Source organism: Manacus candei, unplaced genomic scaffold (genome assembly GCF_025592945.1).
Source record: "Manacus candei isolate 608988 ecotype Guabito, Panama unplaced genomic scaffold, ASM2559294v1 h1tg000015l, whole genome shotgun sequence".
In the NCBI taxonomy this organism is placed as follows: domain Eukaryota; kingdom Metazoa; phylum Chordata; class Aves; order Passeriformes; family Pipridae; genus Manacus; species Manacus candei.
In genome coordinates this window covers 1,526,522-1,541,269 of record NW_026138063.1, presented here as the reverse complement: position 1 = coordinate 1,541,269, position 14,748 = coordinate 1,526,522, and the positions used below count along the sequence as shown (strand labels likewise).

At 55.2% G+C, this 14,748-nt stretch overlaps 2 protein-coding genes and 1 long non-coding RNA gene across 5 annotated transcripts in view; 1 reads left to right on the top strand and 2 right to left on the bottom strand.

Moving 5' to 3' along the window:
• Positions 1 to 2,857, bottom strand: part of RSRC1 (arginine and serine rich coiled-coil 1) — a 106,841-nt gene extending 103,984 nt beyond the window's left edge. The window contains exon 1 of the mRNA XM_051781294.1: positions 2,438 to 2,857. Within this exon, the coding sequence (XP_051637254.1) occupies positions 2,438 to 2,857 (420 nt within the window). The remainder of the gene's footprint in view (positions 1 to 2,437) is intronic.
• Positions 2,858 to 4,208: 1,351 nt separating this feature from the next.
• SHOX2 (short stature homeobox 2) lies at positions 4,209 to 10,194 on the top strand. 2 transcript variants are annotated; one of them, XM_051781897.1, is made up of 5 exons: positions 4,209 to 4,751; positions 5,647 to 6,050; positions 8,387 to 8,444; positions 8,562 to 8,650; positions 8,737 to 10,194. In XM_051781897.1, exons 1-5 carry the CDS (start codon positions 4,574 to 4,576, stop codon positions 8,986 to 8,988), a joined length of 981 nt encoding a protein of 326 aa, XP_051637857.1. In that variant the 5' UTR covers positions 4,209 to 4,573; the 3' UTR covers positions 8,989 to 10,194. The 2 variants fall into 2 exon arrangements, with proteins under 2 accessions (XP_051637857.1, XP_051637856.1); XM_051781896.1 differs by having other exon boundaries at positions 8,562 to 8,672; positions 8,723 to 10,194.
• Positions 10,195 to 11,355: 1,161 nt separating this feature from the next.
• Positions 11,356 to 14,447, bottom strand: LOC127468602 (uncharacterized). Of its 2 annotated transcripts, none has more exons than XR_007903606.1 (3): positions 14,338 to 14,447; positions 12,033 to 12,239; positions 11,356 to 11,583 (listed from the first exon to the last, which is right to left on the bottom strand). It is a non-coding gene; the product is annotated as an uncharacterized LOC127468602 (long non-coding RNA). The 2 variants fall into 2 exon arrangements; XR_007903607.1 differs by having other exon boundaries at positions 14,372 to 14,447.
• Positions 14,448 to 14,748: the final 301 nt, after the last annotated feature.

Below are 14,748 nucleotides of genomic sequence, written 5' to 3'. Positions count from 1 at the left end.
TTTTGGCAAAGAGAGGCAGGACTTTAGAGACTAGTTTATCTCATTTAAGGAACCACAACTTTAATTGACAATCTCACAAAGGAATGTCAATTCATATCAACACACCATCTTGTGCAGTCAATTTTTTCCCCTTGTAGTAAAAGATTTCCAGAGCTCCAAGGCACTAACAGTTATTGAACAGTAAAATAAAGCTCTTCAAGGATACGCTGATAGAACAACCTGCAAATGAACGTGAACCTGAAACTCAAAATGAGCAGAACTGCCTGGAAAATGAAACTGCAACCCAGAGATTTTGAGTTAAAGGTTCACAGATCACAGGGAGATTAATAAAAGAGACCTGAGAAACAAAGAGTATAAACAACATTTCTGATGTGGATCATTATGAGCCACAACATCCCATTTCAACTTCTATATTGTCCATTTTTTTAACATCTTTTATTTTGCCATCAGCTTTCCTCCCCCTTGGGACACACAACTGGATTAAGCAGCACATGAAACTTGGGAAATATATGATGTAAATCTCAATTTTGTGTCTCCAGGAGCAAAGAACCACGTGCCATGGCCATTTCCTAGGACAGGACAAGACCTGTGGCATCCAGGCACATCCTGGAGGAGCTCCAGGAGCGCTGGATCCATCCTGGATGAGCTGCAGGCACAGGGACAAGTGAGACCCTGCACATCCTGGAGCTCCCACGGGAAAAGAGGTGCCAGAAGTGGATCCTGGGACAATTTGTGCAGCTGAGCCCTGTGGCTGTGTCCTACAGGGGTATCCTGGAATTCCACAGGTGACACAGCTTGGACAGGGACAACCTTTCACCGGGGGCTTTGGACCTTCCCTGCAGTACAGGACACACTTTTCCCTGCACAGACACTTCCATAAACTATCCCAGGTTGCTCCAAGCCCCATCCAACACAGCCTTGGACAATTCCAGGGATGGGGCAGCCACAGCTTCTCTAGGAAATCCATTCCAGCCTCTCACTACCCTCACAGGGAGGAATTCCTTCCCAATATCCCACCTAAAGAAAGCATAAATGACATAGGAAACAGACAGACTTCCCCCAAAAAACCCTACTTAAAGAGAGTAGTAAGAAGTTTACACTCATTAATTCATTCATCTGGCCCTGTTCAATCTTGTTTCAGAGATATCAGGACTATTTCAAGTGCAACACATCTTTTCAAACAAGAGCTTCAAATTATTCCTGTATTCTCATCATAGATCAGCTACAACCCAAATACTGCCCACCCACACTGGTTATGTGGCTCCTCTACAAACAGGACCCTTTAAGAAATTATAATTGATTAGAAGGGTATTGATGGAAAATACACTGCAATATTCCAGGATCCCCTTCTTTCCTGCTGAGTTCCTGCAAGTCCAGGGGCAGAAGCAACAAGTTGGGATGAGATGCTGCTGGAGCTCCAGCCAGGAAACAAGGGACACTGAAGTCAAATTAATTCTATTTATTTCTCCTTAACCAGGGCTGCCTTTTTCCCTTTTCCAAGTTAAAGTTCACTAAAAGAGGAACACTTGAATCCCACCCCCAAGAGAGGCACCACAACCAGTTACCTTTGAAATCTAAAGATCAAGGAACCACAGGAATTTTGCTACTTTCTTACAATCCCTCCCATAGGAACAAGACCCCAAACACCCAGAACACTTATGTGGTTACAGAAAACATGTTTTCTTTGACAATTTTATCAACAGCGTTTTTCCAAACCCATCAGTTTTGGACTTGAGGAAAGTTTGGCCTCAATCCAAAGTCATGAAAGAAGAATTCATTTATAATTATAACACTCCTTAACGTTCCTTAACATTCCAGCTCCAAATCTTTAGCTGTATTTCAGTGCTGGTTTTGGCAGTGCTGGGTCATGGTTGGACTCGACGCTCTCGGAGCTCTTTTCCCACCTAAACGACTCCAGAGCGTGGGAAAAAGCCCCAAGTCAAGGGGACACCACAGGTCAACCAGAAAACAGCAGAGAACTGCACTAAGACCTCAAACCAAGCCGTGGACATGGCAACTACCTCCAGAATTCCCAGATTTCCCCCATATTTTCCATGTAAAACACGCGCCAGTCCCTTAACACCGGGATGTGCGTCCCTTAACACCGGGACGTGAGTTCACCGCGGAGCTCCCGTGGGGCCAAACCCCCGCGGATCGCGGCTCCCGGATCTCCCTGCGGATCCCGGGATAGCCCTGCGGATCCCGGGATACCCCTGTGGATGGATCCCGGGATAACGCCGTGAGCGGGCCCACGTGCGGCACCGGGGTTATCGGCGTTACCCCGCACCGGAGGCCGCGCGGCGCCGGGAGCGGCCGCGGGGCACCCCCAGCCCCTGCAGCAGGGTCCTTTACCCCCCATGCCGAGCCGTGCCCCCCCCCCGTTATCCCCGATTTACCCCCTTTTCCCCGTTATCCCGTTATCCCGGTATCCCGGTACCTCCGCGGAGCCGCCGCGGCCCCGGTTCGAGCCCAGCGCCTTCCGGGCCGCCGGGCAGGCAGCGCCAATCCACCGCCGAGCGCGCCCAGCCCGCCGCAGCGAGCGCCGAGACATCGATGCGCTGCCCTGTTGACGCCCACGCGGGTCGGGCGGGGGACAGGGGGGGACACGGAGGGTCCCGCTGCCCACGGGGGGTGCAGAGCACACCCGGAGCTGTCTGCACCGGGCACAGCGCGGTGACCACTGTGGCACACTGCCTGGCACGCCGCGGGTGACGGGCAGGAGGGCAGCGTCGGTGATCCCGGGTGGGGGTCTCGATCCCGGGGTGAGGGTCTCGGGGCCCACGGGGAGGTGCAGAGCCCACGGAGCGCTGTCTGCAGCGGGCACAGCGCGAGGATAACGGCGACAACCCACGGGCATAGTGCGTGGCACGGCGCGGAGGACGGGCCGGAGGGGAGCGTGGGTGGTCCCGGGTGGGGGTCCCGCTGCCCACGGGGGGATGCAGAGCCCTCGGAACGCTCTCTGTAGCGTACCCAACACGGTGACCCGACACGGCGGCCACCGCAACGACCCACGGGCACAGTGCGGGCGAGGAGCAGGAGGGGAGCGTGGGTGGTCCCGAGTGGGGGTCCTGCTGCCCACGGGGGGATTCAGAGCCCGCCGGGCGCTGTCTGCATCGGGCACAGCGCGGTGACAACCGCGACGACCCACGGGCGCGCTGGTGTCACGCCGTGGGGGCCGGGAGGGGAGAACGGCCCGGGGGGAGCGAGGGGTTCCACCTCGCAGAAATTAAGGAGGGTCGGTGTTTAAAGCCCGGACAGGGTCAGTGTTTTACAGCCCCGTGGGCGAGGGGCAGCGCTCCCCGTGGGTACGGCGGGACGGAGCGCCCCGGACACGGGTGGGCACGGACCGAGCGGAGCCTCCGCCGGGAACGGCGAGAAAAGCAACGAAACGATTGAATCCTTCGCTTAATTCCGCCTTTTCCCGAATTCGATCGGTTTAACGCGAGCTCCCGAGCAAGGGATCCATGCCACGGGAATGGCGGAATGCTGCGTGGGATCAACGAAAGCTCCGGCCGGAGGGGCCGGGCAGGGTCACGCACCCGGGCCCCCGGTGTCCGATGCCCCCGGGACCGACAATGCCACGTGGGAGCGGGTTTTGGAAACCGGGAGCGCGGCGACCGGGAATCGCTGCGTGTCGTGTGTAACCGGGGCTGGAAGCACTCTAATTCCACCCCCGATGCCCAACCTGCCCCCGTAAATAAACGCCCCGTTCTGTGAAGTCATCGCCCCAAAGGTCAATGAAAAATCGATACCCAGGCAAGAGTTAAACAATTCTGAATAATTTATTAGAATTTAGCGGAGGTGCAAGAGAGGCGAGTTCCGTCAACAGAAGTGCTCCGTGACGGGGTTCGAAAAACAAAGGGAAACAATATTAGCGATAAATAGCGGAATTGGCCCGAATCCGATGCCTCGGTGCGCGCCCGCTTCTGGCCCGGCCGCGTTTGTCACCGCCAATTATCCACGCGTTAATTCGGGGGGGTTTGGGCGCCCACGGACGAACTTTCGCGGCTCCCGCGGGGCCGGTCGCAGGGAAGCTCCCGTTGGCTGTGCCCGCGGGGCGGTGCGGGATGCGGGATGCGGGGCTGACCCGACCCCGCGGGGCGGTGCGCGGAGCCTGCGCGGCCCCCGCCGCCCCCCCGCCGTCCCGGTGGCCACTCCCCCGCCGCCCCGGCCCCGCTCCTCGCCGCGCTCGCCCGGGACCTCGCGCACGGTCCCGCTCCTAATTAAATTAATTAGGGCGCCGCGCGCGACGGGCGGGCGGTGTCGTGGCCGCGGTGCCCCGCGGCGGGCGGGCGGCCGGCGAGGACGGGGAGGAAGGAAGGGAGGAAGGAAGGGGTCCATTCAGAGCTCCGAGGGGAGGTAATTCGCCGGGAACAAGGGGCCGGCTTTGCAAAGTATAAATAGTGCCACTTCAATCGCGGCGTCGCTATCAGACCCCGGGAGCCCTGCACGTCGGGCGGCACGGCCCGGCCCGGCTCGGCTCGGCTCGGCTCGGCACGGCCCGGGGCGCCGCCGCCTCCCCCCCGCGCCGTGGATGCCCGCCCGGGGAGCCGGGGCAGCGCGCCCCTGAGCCATGGAGGAGCTCACGGCGTTCGTCTCCAAGTCGTTTGATCCCAAAGCCAAGGAAAAGAAGGAGCTCATCACCTACCGCGAGGTGCTGGAGAGCGGGCCCCTGCGCGGCCCGCGGGAGCCCGGCGGGGCGGCGGCGGAGCCGGGCCGGGAGGACACGGGCAGCCCCGCGGCGCGGCCGGGCGGGCGGACCCCGCCGAGGGAGCCCGACGCCGCCGCCGAGAGAGCGGCCGAGGCGGCCACCCCCAAGCTCAGCGACGGTAACGGCGGCACCGCGGGACCCCCCTGCGCCCCTTCCCCTTGCCCTTGCCCTGCTTCCCCCGGCGGGGTCGGTACGCGCGGGGCCGGCGGGGAGGCTGAGCCCGGCGGGGATGGGCGGCTTCCCGGGCTTCGCCGGCCGCGGGGAATCCTTGGCCAGCCTCGAAGTTTTTAGATTAAAATACTGCAACACGGATTTAACTTGCTCGGAACGCGATCTTGTTCCCGCTCGGCATCCCACGGGAAGCCAACGAAATCCCGGCCCCGCGGGCCGGAGCTGCGCGGACACGCGTGGGGCCGGGCCGCGCTGCCCGCGCTCAACCCCACTCCGCGCCCCGCGGCTCCCCGCGGAACCGCGGCTGTTCGGCGGGGCCGGTCCCGGGGCGATGCTCGGAGCCGGTCCCGGGGCCGCCCCGATTTATTAATGAGCTCTCGGGCGCTGCGGGGAAGCGGCCGGGCCCGTCCCAGGGGCCGCGGGGACCCGCGGGTCGCTGCCGCCCTTTTGTTCGGACCGGCGGAGCGCCCGGAGCATCCCCGGAGCGGGTGCCTGGAATAAGGGAACCGGTGCCGCGGGGCCGGGGGAGGGCGGCGGGCGCAGGGCCGGGCCGGGCGGCCCCCGGGGGGCGGTGCGGGGGTCGCCGCGGGGGCTCCGCGCTCCGGCCCGGGGCGCGTCTCCGGCAGAAAAGGACCCAAGGAAAAGCGGCTCTCGGGGGGGCGCGGAGCGGCCTCGGCTCCGGGGACCTGTTGCAGCGCATCCCCCGGGGGTCGGCGGGGAGGGCTCGGTGCGGACCCCGCTCCTCCCCGCCCGCGTTCCCGCAGCCGGCGGCGGGGCCCGCAACGGCGGCGGCGGAGGCGGCCTAGCGCGGCCCGGGCGGGCAGGCCCCGCTCCGGCTGTCCCGGCCCCGGGGGGCTCTCGCCGCATCCCCCCGGGCAGCGGCGGGTGCGGGATGAGCCCCCGGACCGCGCGGTGCCCGTCCCGCAGCCCCGCCGGTCTGACCGCTGTGTCGTGCCCAGTGTCCCCAGAGCTGAAGGAGCGCAAGGAGGATGCGAAAGCGATGGAAGACGAAGGGCAGACGAAAATCAAGCAGAGGAGGAGCCGGACGAATTTCACCCTGGAGCAGCTGAACGAGCTGGAAAGGCTTTTCGACGAGACCCACTACCCGGACGCGTTCATGCGGGAGGAGCTGAGCCAGCGGCTGGGGCTCTCCGAGGCCAGGGTGCAGGTAGCGGGGCTGCGGGGGTCCCTCCCGCGTGGGTGCGTGTGCTCGGGAGAAAGGGCCCGCTGGGGAAGAGCCGGGGACATTATGGGGAAGAGCCTCATCCTTCTGCCGGGGAGAGGAGACAGCTCCCGGCCCCAGCTTCACCCAGCAAATCTGGAAACCGCCTCCCAGGGTTTTGCCTCCTCGGGATTTGTCTCCTGGCGTGTCCCCATCCCTTCGTTCCGCCGCGATTTTTCCCAGCTCCGCGTTTCTTCCATCCCTGCCTCGGCAGCAGCTCGGTGGCTCTGTGATGGTGTGGGTTGTGGTCCCTCTCCTTCCCTGCTCACGACTCATCCGCGGACACACAGATTCACTTCAGGGATGTTTCTAACTGAATTAGAAACCCTTAAGTGAAAAAAAAATATTTTGTATATATATACGCCGGTTTTCCGTGTAGTTCTTAAATTTTGAGGGAAGCGGCACAAAAACTGAGCGAGGTGCTTTGTTCGGGCTTATGAAATACAAAAAGTCTGGGATAAACAGGGGTTATTTTAAGCTTTCTCCCTCCCCGAGAAGCCGCGGCTTCCTTGGATTTAACCTGCTCTTTTCACCCTCCCAAAGTTTTTCAAAATGGGTTCCCGGGCTGGTTTCTGCGAGTTTTGTCGGGATGAGCTGAAGAGTGGGGAAGAAGGTGATTCCTCAAATGAGAACAAATGTAGCTGCTCCGGTGTATTTCCGTTCTGATAATAAAAGAAGAGAAAATGATGGTCATTATGTGTATGAACACATGGAGCAGTTTTAGGCCCCGAACATCTGCAGCTGGTAGAAAGTATCTCTGTAACAGATACTCCCCCTCAATCTTTGTGCTCGCAGGCACCATCTGCACCCAACTATGCGCTCAATCCTTGGGGGGTTTCCCTGCATCGTGTAAGATTGTAAGGACAGAGGCAGAGCCGGCACGGGGAACCGAAAAACTCCAAACGAGCAGCTTTTGTCAGAGCCTGAACCACAAAAAAAATAAAAATAAAAAATAAAAGCATCATTTCCCCTCTCCTCTCCCCCTGCCCCCCCCCCTTTTTTTTTTTTAAAAATTTGGTTAATGTTTTTTGTTTGGGTTTGTTTGTTTGTGGTTTTTAAATTTATTTTTCATTTCCGTCCACGAAATCTTAACAAAACCGAAGCAAAAAGTTGTCGGCTGTGGAAAATGGAGCAGGGAGGTGCTCGACAAAGGAGGCGGCGGCGGCGCATAATCCGCGCTTCCATGATGCCAAATCGCAGGGTGCATAATAACTTTTGGAGATTTACATAGATTAAACCCATTCCCTAGAAATCCCGCCGGAAAAAAAGCGCTTTGCAATAATATTTTGCCTCGTATCTGCGCTGATTTGTAAATTAGGGAATGTGCGTTTCCACGGGAGGCTGAGGGCGAACGTGGCTGTTGGGCAGGTTTTCCGTGGCTGAAGTAAATGACAGGGCGGGGGAAATTCCCGTTTATATTCCTCTCTTCGAGTGAGACTTCAAAAAATGCAATTTTTATACGTTTTTTTTTTCTTTTTCTGGCCGTGGGGAAAAGATTCCTCGGTGGATGTGGCTGCCGGGACGCGACGCAGAGCTCGGGGTTAAAACAGGGATGTTTTAAAGACGCACTTTGCTCTCCCCCCTTCCCTCCCTCCTTTCTCCGAGCGAGCAGAACTTTAATCTGGAAATTTATTTTAACGATTTCATTTCCGATATTAAAAGTATGTTCTTGTCTAACGGGCAGCGTTTTCTGTGCAAGCAAATTAGATTATCATGATAATGAGACAATTATTCCGCTTCTGTGCTACACTCCAGTGAACAGAGAAATTCGAAACTTCTTTGTAGCACAGCTTTTAGGATCGTAATTACCCCCCCTCAAAAATAGAAAAAAAAAAAAAGAAAAAAGGGGGGAAAGGGGGAAAAAAAGTCATTAAACTCTTCGGTGCTGAGTTTTTCTGGGAGATAAAGCTAATTAATTTATTTATTAATGAGCACGAGCTTCTCAGGCCCATTAGTGCGCCTTAGTATCGGATATCAGGGAGCAATTTCGGTCTTTGGGGACGTCGGTTTGGAAAGGGGAACCCGGGGCTTGGGAAACCGTGTCCCCGGAGCGCGCACTCCGCTCGTGGCGATTTTCAGGGTATTTTAACTCTTTTTCCCTTTTCCTTTTCGCCTTTCGGAGCTCGGGAGCGGGGGCTGCTGTCTTTGTCGGCGGGATTGCGCGGTCTGGGATTTTTTTGGTTGTTATTATTATTATTATTATTATTAGAGGCGGTGTTGCTGGCGGGTTTATTTTCGGTTTGGCAGCGCCGCCGTGACCCCCCTGTGCCCCCTCCCCGCAGGTCTGGTTCCAGAACCGACGAGCCAAATGCCGAAAGCAAGAAAACCAACTGCACAAAGGTACCGGGGAGGGGGGCGGCGTGTGGGGGGGGTGGGCGAGGGGAGCGACCCGCGTGTGGTGCGCGGGGGGTCGGGGGGTGGTCTCTCCGCTGCTGACCCTGCCGTGCCCTCCCCCAGGGGTGCTCATCGGTGCCGCCACGCAGTTCGAAGCCTGCCGGGTGGCCCCGTACGTGAACGTGGGCGCGCTGAGGATGCCCTTCCAGCAGGCAAGTGCCGGGCGGGTGGGGCGGGGAGGGGGGCGACGCGGCCGCCCGGGGGTCGCCGCCACGCCCGCCCTGCGCTGTCCCCGCAGGTTCAGGCGCAGCTGCAGCTGGACAGCGCCGTGGCCCACGCGCATCACCACCTGCACCCGCACCTCGCCCACGCTCCCTACATGATGTTCCCGGCCCCCCCCTTCGGGCTCCCGCTCGCCACCCTCGCCGAGTCCGCCTCGGCCGCCTCCGTGGTGGCCGCGGCCGCCGCCGCCAAGACCACCAGCAAGAACTCCAGCATCGCAGACCTCCGCCTGAAGGCCAAGAAACACGCCGCCGCCCTGGGGCTGTGACCGCCCCGCGCCGCTTTTTTAAAAGGAAAAGGAGGGGGGAGAGGAAAAAAAAGGAAAAAAAAAAAAGTGGGGGAAAAAACCCCAAAACCAACAAAACAAAACAAACAAAAAAAAAAGGAAAGAAAAAAAAAGAGAAACGGACGGGAGATATATAGTTATTTAAGGAATTAGAGGAACTCGACGCGCAGCTGGGAAGTTCACAGGTTTTGAAACTGACCTTTTTCTGCGAAGTTCACTTTAATACAAGAAATTTGATAAGAGAGGCGGGCCTCCCTTCACGTTGCATCAGATACTTGAGTTTAACAACCACGTCTGGAATAGCGACAAAAAAAAAAAAAAGGAGAAAAAAAAAAAAAAGAAGAGAGACGATGAAGAGGGGAAAAAAAAGGGAAAAAGAAAAAAGACTGAATTTCTCTGCGAATTTCTAATGGGAAACTGTCCGGGATACTTCCTCCAGCAGCATTCCGGGTTGCATGTATTTGTATTTCATTGATGGAGTCCTTTGATTCACTTGCACTTCACCCTCATCTTTAGTAGAAAAAAACGAGACAACCACAAAACCAAACAAACAAACGTGGCTGGGTTCTTTCTCCTTTAATCTTGGAGGGAAGCAGGCAGAGAGAGGGAGATCAAGCACTACCTTTTCCACTCTTAAATCTTTGTTGGTCGTTTGCTGTCCCACCTCTGAAATAAAAGGGAGCGGAAAGCACCAGGAGAGCGGAGTGTGCCTCGCTTTGCCGGGTCTCTCCTGTCCTGAGGGCAAAAACAAACGAGAAAAAAAAAAAAAAAAGAAAACAAACAATAAAAAAGAGTATTTAATTCCCAACCACCACTTGACACCACGGCAAATTCCAATAAGAGGTACTGGGTACATGTAAAATATGTTGATACACACGAACAAAGTTTATTTTGGCTATAACTTGTGAATTGATAGTTGACTGTCAAACATTTACATTTTATCTCATAAAGGTGTATCTATTCACGTAATCTTGTGATTTTTTTGGTTACTATTATTATTATTTGAGAGACGTAAAGCTATTTAACCTGGGGCACCCTGCAGTCGGTGATTGTTATCCCAGATTTTGCCATCAGACCCTCAAGCTTATTGCCAAGACAGAGGGAAAGCTCTTCTACGTGAACTTTGGTATGGACGGGCTTTGTATCTATTTGTTCTCCATGAAAACAAAATTATTTATATTGACCATATTTTTTCTAGTGTATTTTAAGTTATTTAAAAAAGAAAATGAAAAAAAAAAAAAGAAAGCAAGATGCTGTTATCTCATTGCATTTGTTGTCAGTACAATATATTTTGTTTCACTCAGGTTTGCTTCACCTTTTTTAATCCATTTTCGACGTCACGAATTTCAATAAGTGCCAAGTAATGAATTTAAGACACTTTGCGACCTATTGACTCAAGGGGGGACGGTTTGGGGGACGGTTTCGCCTCCCTTCTGGTACTATCGATGTCCGACCATCGGTGATGTTCTTTCTTTTCTGTGTTTACACCCTTCTGTAGAGCTCGCACGTTTCTTTCTGCTCCGTAGATATCGCGACACGCCGATAGCGCTCAGCACGACGAGGAAGCGCATTTTTTTTTTTAATTTTTATTTTTATTTTTAACAACCACTTTATCTGAGTTTTTCCTGAGTTTCGGCCGCACAAACCCCGGGGCGCGGCGTTCGCGGTGGCTTTTCTGTTGCAGCCAAACCGGCCGGTGGAAGCTCTATAGCAATTGTGTCTTTACAAGTTCTGTCAGGTTCCCTCAGGTAATAAAATCGAGGAAAGTGGAACGGCTCGGAATATTTTCCAGGGAGGGATGGCGGGAGCGGGGGGGGGGGATCGGATCGGAGCCTCCCGCCCCCGGCAGAGCCCGGCGTGGCTCCGGGTCGCTCTCGGGGGTACCGGGATGGGCTCCTGCCCCCTCACAACGGGCTCCTCCGCCCAGGGAAGCTCCAGGTATCCCGGCGGGAGCAGCGGGCTCCGGGCGCAGATGGACGGGGCTGGTTGGGGGGGGCTCCGGGAAAGGAGGAGGGGGAGCCGCAGCCCTCGAACCCCTCCTCGGGGAAGCGGTGAGCTCCGGTGAGTTGTAGGAAGGGTCCCCCCGGGCCCGGCTGCGGGAGAGAGCCCGAGGTGCCCCCGCGGGATGGGCAGGGACAGGGGCAGCGGCAGGGACGGTGTGCCCGGAGCCCTCCCGGCGAGGGCAGCGAGAGCCAAAGCAGCTCGGAACGCTTCTATGCAAATAACGGGCTGGAAATGATGGATTTTATGTTAGGGAAAACAGCTTTATTCAAGCAAAAGTAAGATACTGCTAATTATAAAGTCAATAAAACTGGCGGTGGTGCCGATTGATCCCCCAATAAAGCAGTTCATTAATATGAGCACGAGCAGCACGCGGTGCAGAGCCCGGGCTCAGCCTCGGCATCCTCACCCTCCTCCAGAGAAACTTGGCATGTTTTACCTGCTCTCTTCAGACTCCAACTGGTTTGAGTAGAGTTGTGCAACAACCTTGTGCAGGTTATTGATGTGTGCAATGTGAGTTTGGTGGACGTGTACAATGGGAATCTCCAACCTTGACTCAGCTCTCGGCACGTCTGTCTGCAAGATGATTGTAATAAAAGGACATGAAAAATGTGCTTTCATCCTACCAGAGAAGACGATTGGATGGTGTAAGAGAACTGTGTGTTTTTTAGTGCAGCTGTGATTAAAATAAAATAGTCTTAACGGGATATTTTTGGACAGGAATACTTACATTCCTGCTTTCCTTGGACTGGAATACCTAATAAGTCTATAGGCCGACAGAAGTTGGCCAGGACTCTTCTGTTTCTATTTTATTTCTTAGACTGTCTGAACCCATATAAAGCCTATATAAAACCCCGAAGGTTTCCTGAAGTGTAATTATGGGTATTCCTCGAGCCAGCCGGCGCTCACACAGCCTGTGCTTCCTGGAGAGAAAATGTTCGCGTGGAATTTACATGGAGATGTGCTGGCCTGGGAAGGGGATTGAGGGAAGGGATCAAACAAATCGTGTAGGAAGGAGTAAACACCTGTTTCTGTCCTCGCAGAGCCCGTGGCGTGTTCGCAGCAGGACCTGACGCGTGTTCCTCAGGGCTGAAGCAGCGGCTTCCACGTTTTGTTCTCCCTCTGCAGCAGCACCAGGTGAGGTGAGCAGGGCAGGGCGAGGGCAGCCAGGTGTCTGACAGGGAGCTTGGACACTGCCACGCTCGTGGATCCCAGTTCTCCGCTCAAAAAGCCTGGAAATGAGAAGAAAAGAAAACACTGTGTCTGCCCAGTGCATAAAATGGCACGAAAACCTGCTGAATACTGTGTATAAAACTGATGTGTTATGTTGCTCACTCACAGCTCAGCTTTATTGCAGGTAAAGCTTTTAAACTTGCCTTTCAGCGGAGCAGCCCTGGAAAAGCACTTGAGCCTCCGTGGCTTCCAGTCCTTCGAGTGAGCTGTGGCTGGATACCCATGGAATAAATAATGGGCTTTGCGTAACACTACACACTGTGCTGCTTCCTGCCCAGTAAATATTGATACTTGTCCAATTTTGTGGCTGTTCCCATTTCGTTTGCCCTTGAATCTTCAGTTTCTTGTTATTTCTCAGCCTTTCTGTGAAGCGCCAGGAGGCAAAAGTGCACCTTAAAGGTCAGAAATGTTAGAAATAAAGCAGCAGATCTGCATCACTTTTGTGCTTTTGAGGTGGGCAGCAAAGTTCTGAAAGGAGCTGGAAAAACTGTCCTCATTTTAAACCTTTCCTATGCCTGAGCAGCAACTGCCCCTGGTTTTGCTGGGGGATCTAATAAATGTGAGCTGTCACTACTCACACTTTACACCAGCGCCCAGCCTTCCCTGCAGGTGTTCTTCAGGCAATTAAGTTGGTGTGAATGAAGGAAATTCTCAGAATTTTCTACACCACGACTCTCCCCAGTCCAGTGGCAGACCTCAGGTTTTAGGATGCATTTGTGCTGTTTGGCCTGCTGTCACTAATTTTAGGGACTGGCCAAAAGCTCAGTTTCTAATGGAAGAACCAGCAGAGCCCTCAGTTCCCATCGTCTTCCTCGGCAGCGTGGTAACCCCATGCCTTCTTCTGACAGGAAAGAGCAGCACAAACCTAATTCCTCCCCAGTTTGGGGCTGATTTTTGGTTTCAGTGGGAAGGGCTGGGAGTGCCGGGCGCTCCTGCCTGCAGGATCTGTGGGAATCTGCCGAATCATCCGTGTGCAGCATCACCCAGCGCGCAGCGATGCTGTGCCCACACACGGCTCCTGGGCTGTGCTGCAGAGGCAGCTTCTCCTCCAGCAGGATCCTCTTGTGCTCACAGGAGCCCAGGCTTTTCCCACAGAGGGTCTTTTCTCTCATAAACTCTTTTTATATGGCAGCTGTGAAGGCTGTTTGGGGACGTCTTCCTTCATAACAAAGGTTTTATGGCCTTTGCACCTCAGACACGCTGATGTGCCATCAACTGCCTCCTTTCACACGGGTAAGAATCACCCAGGGAAAAATCCTGGGAGAGAATTCTGAAATGGGGAGGTACAAAATGCACAAAAGGAACAAGGGGCAGTTTGACTTTCCCAGCAGCCACAGCCACCCTGGAAGCACCGAGGAGAAAACCCCTGGTTGGCAGAGCACAGCGGCAGAGCAGTGGGATCTTTGATGAACATCTTAAGCTGATTTAGAGGACAAGATACCAGTTTTAATAATGCATTAAGGAAATGCAGCTGCATCACCCTTCAGGCTGACATTCCATGTGACAGGCTAATACCCACACTGGTGCAGGATCCATTGGGATCACACTGGGATCCTGGCAGTGCATCTCCAGGTCCACAGTGGTCTGTGTAGAGTGGCTGCAGGAGCCCTCAGCAGGTACCTGCACATCCTCCTCTCACTGCCAGCGCTGGTGTTTTGCTCTTTAAAAGTGTCACCCTGGATTCTGCATCTCCTGGAAGAGGCAGGAAGCACCAGCAGTCACTTCTGTCTGGTTGCCGAGCTGGGCAGCAGCCGCTCACATCCAACCGCTGGTGTTTGGAACGCCCAGGTCAACGTGTTGTCACTCAGCTTTTTGGCTTCCTGGGTTTGCATGAAGTGATCTCACACATGAAATGGTAAATTTGCCCAGGACTTAGTGGCCATGGGGCCACACTGACCCCACAGTTCCTGCCCCCCGTGAAACCCAACTCTTTTAATTCTCAGTCAGCTGCCTTCGAGCAGCCCCTCTCCTGCCCTGGAGCTCCAGGGAGATGCTGACGTGCTCCACACACTCTGGAACAGGGGAGACATTTCATCACTCCAGTGTTAGGCAACCACTGCCACCATTCCTGCCTCCCTAACAACAATTTAAACCTACTGTCTTCTTTCCCTTCCAGGAGAACACAACCCACCGGTCACCCACCGCTGATGAGAACACCAGATGCAGCTTGTACAGGAGGGTGGAGTTCAGCCACGTTTGAGCAGCTCGGGCCAGAAAGAGGGTTTGGAAAATAGGAACTGTCTGTGTGTTATTAGAATTATGGAGTCATAGAATCGTGGAATGGTTGGGTTGGAAGGGACCTTAAAGCTCGTGTCATTCCACCCCCTGCCATGGGCAGGGACACCTTCCACTAGCCCAGGTTGCTTCAAGCTGGCCTTGGACACTCCCAGGGATGGGGCAGCCACAGCTTCTCTGGGCAACCTGTGCCAGGGCCTGCCCACCCTCCCAGGGAAGAATTCCTTCCCAATATCCCATCTAACCCTGCCCTCTGGCAGTGGGAAGCCATTC

Excerpts from the sequence above, each read along its gene's own strand:
- SHOX2 (XM_051781896.1), top strand. The coding sequence starts at position 4,574 with ATGGAGGAGCTCACGGCGTTCGTCTCCAAGTCGTTTGATCCCAAAGCC. Across the intron at positions 8,445-8,561 it reads AGAAAACCAACTGCACAAAG|GGGTGCTCATCGGTGCCGCC; the intron begins GTACCGGGGAGG and ends GCCCTCCCCCAG. Across the intron at positions 8,673-8,722 it reads AAGTGCCGGGCGGGTGGGGC|CGCTGTCCCCGCAGGTTCAG; the intron begins GGGGAGGGGGGC and ends ACGCCCGCCCTG.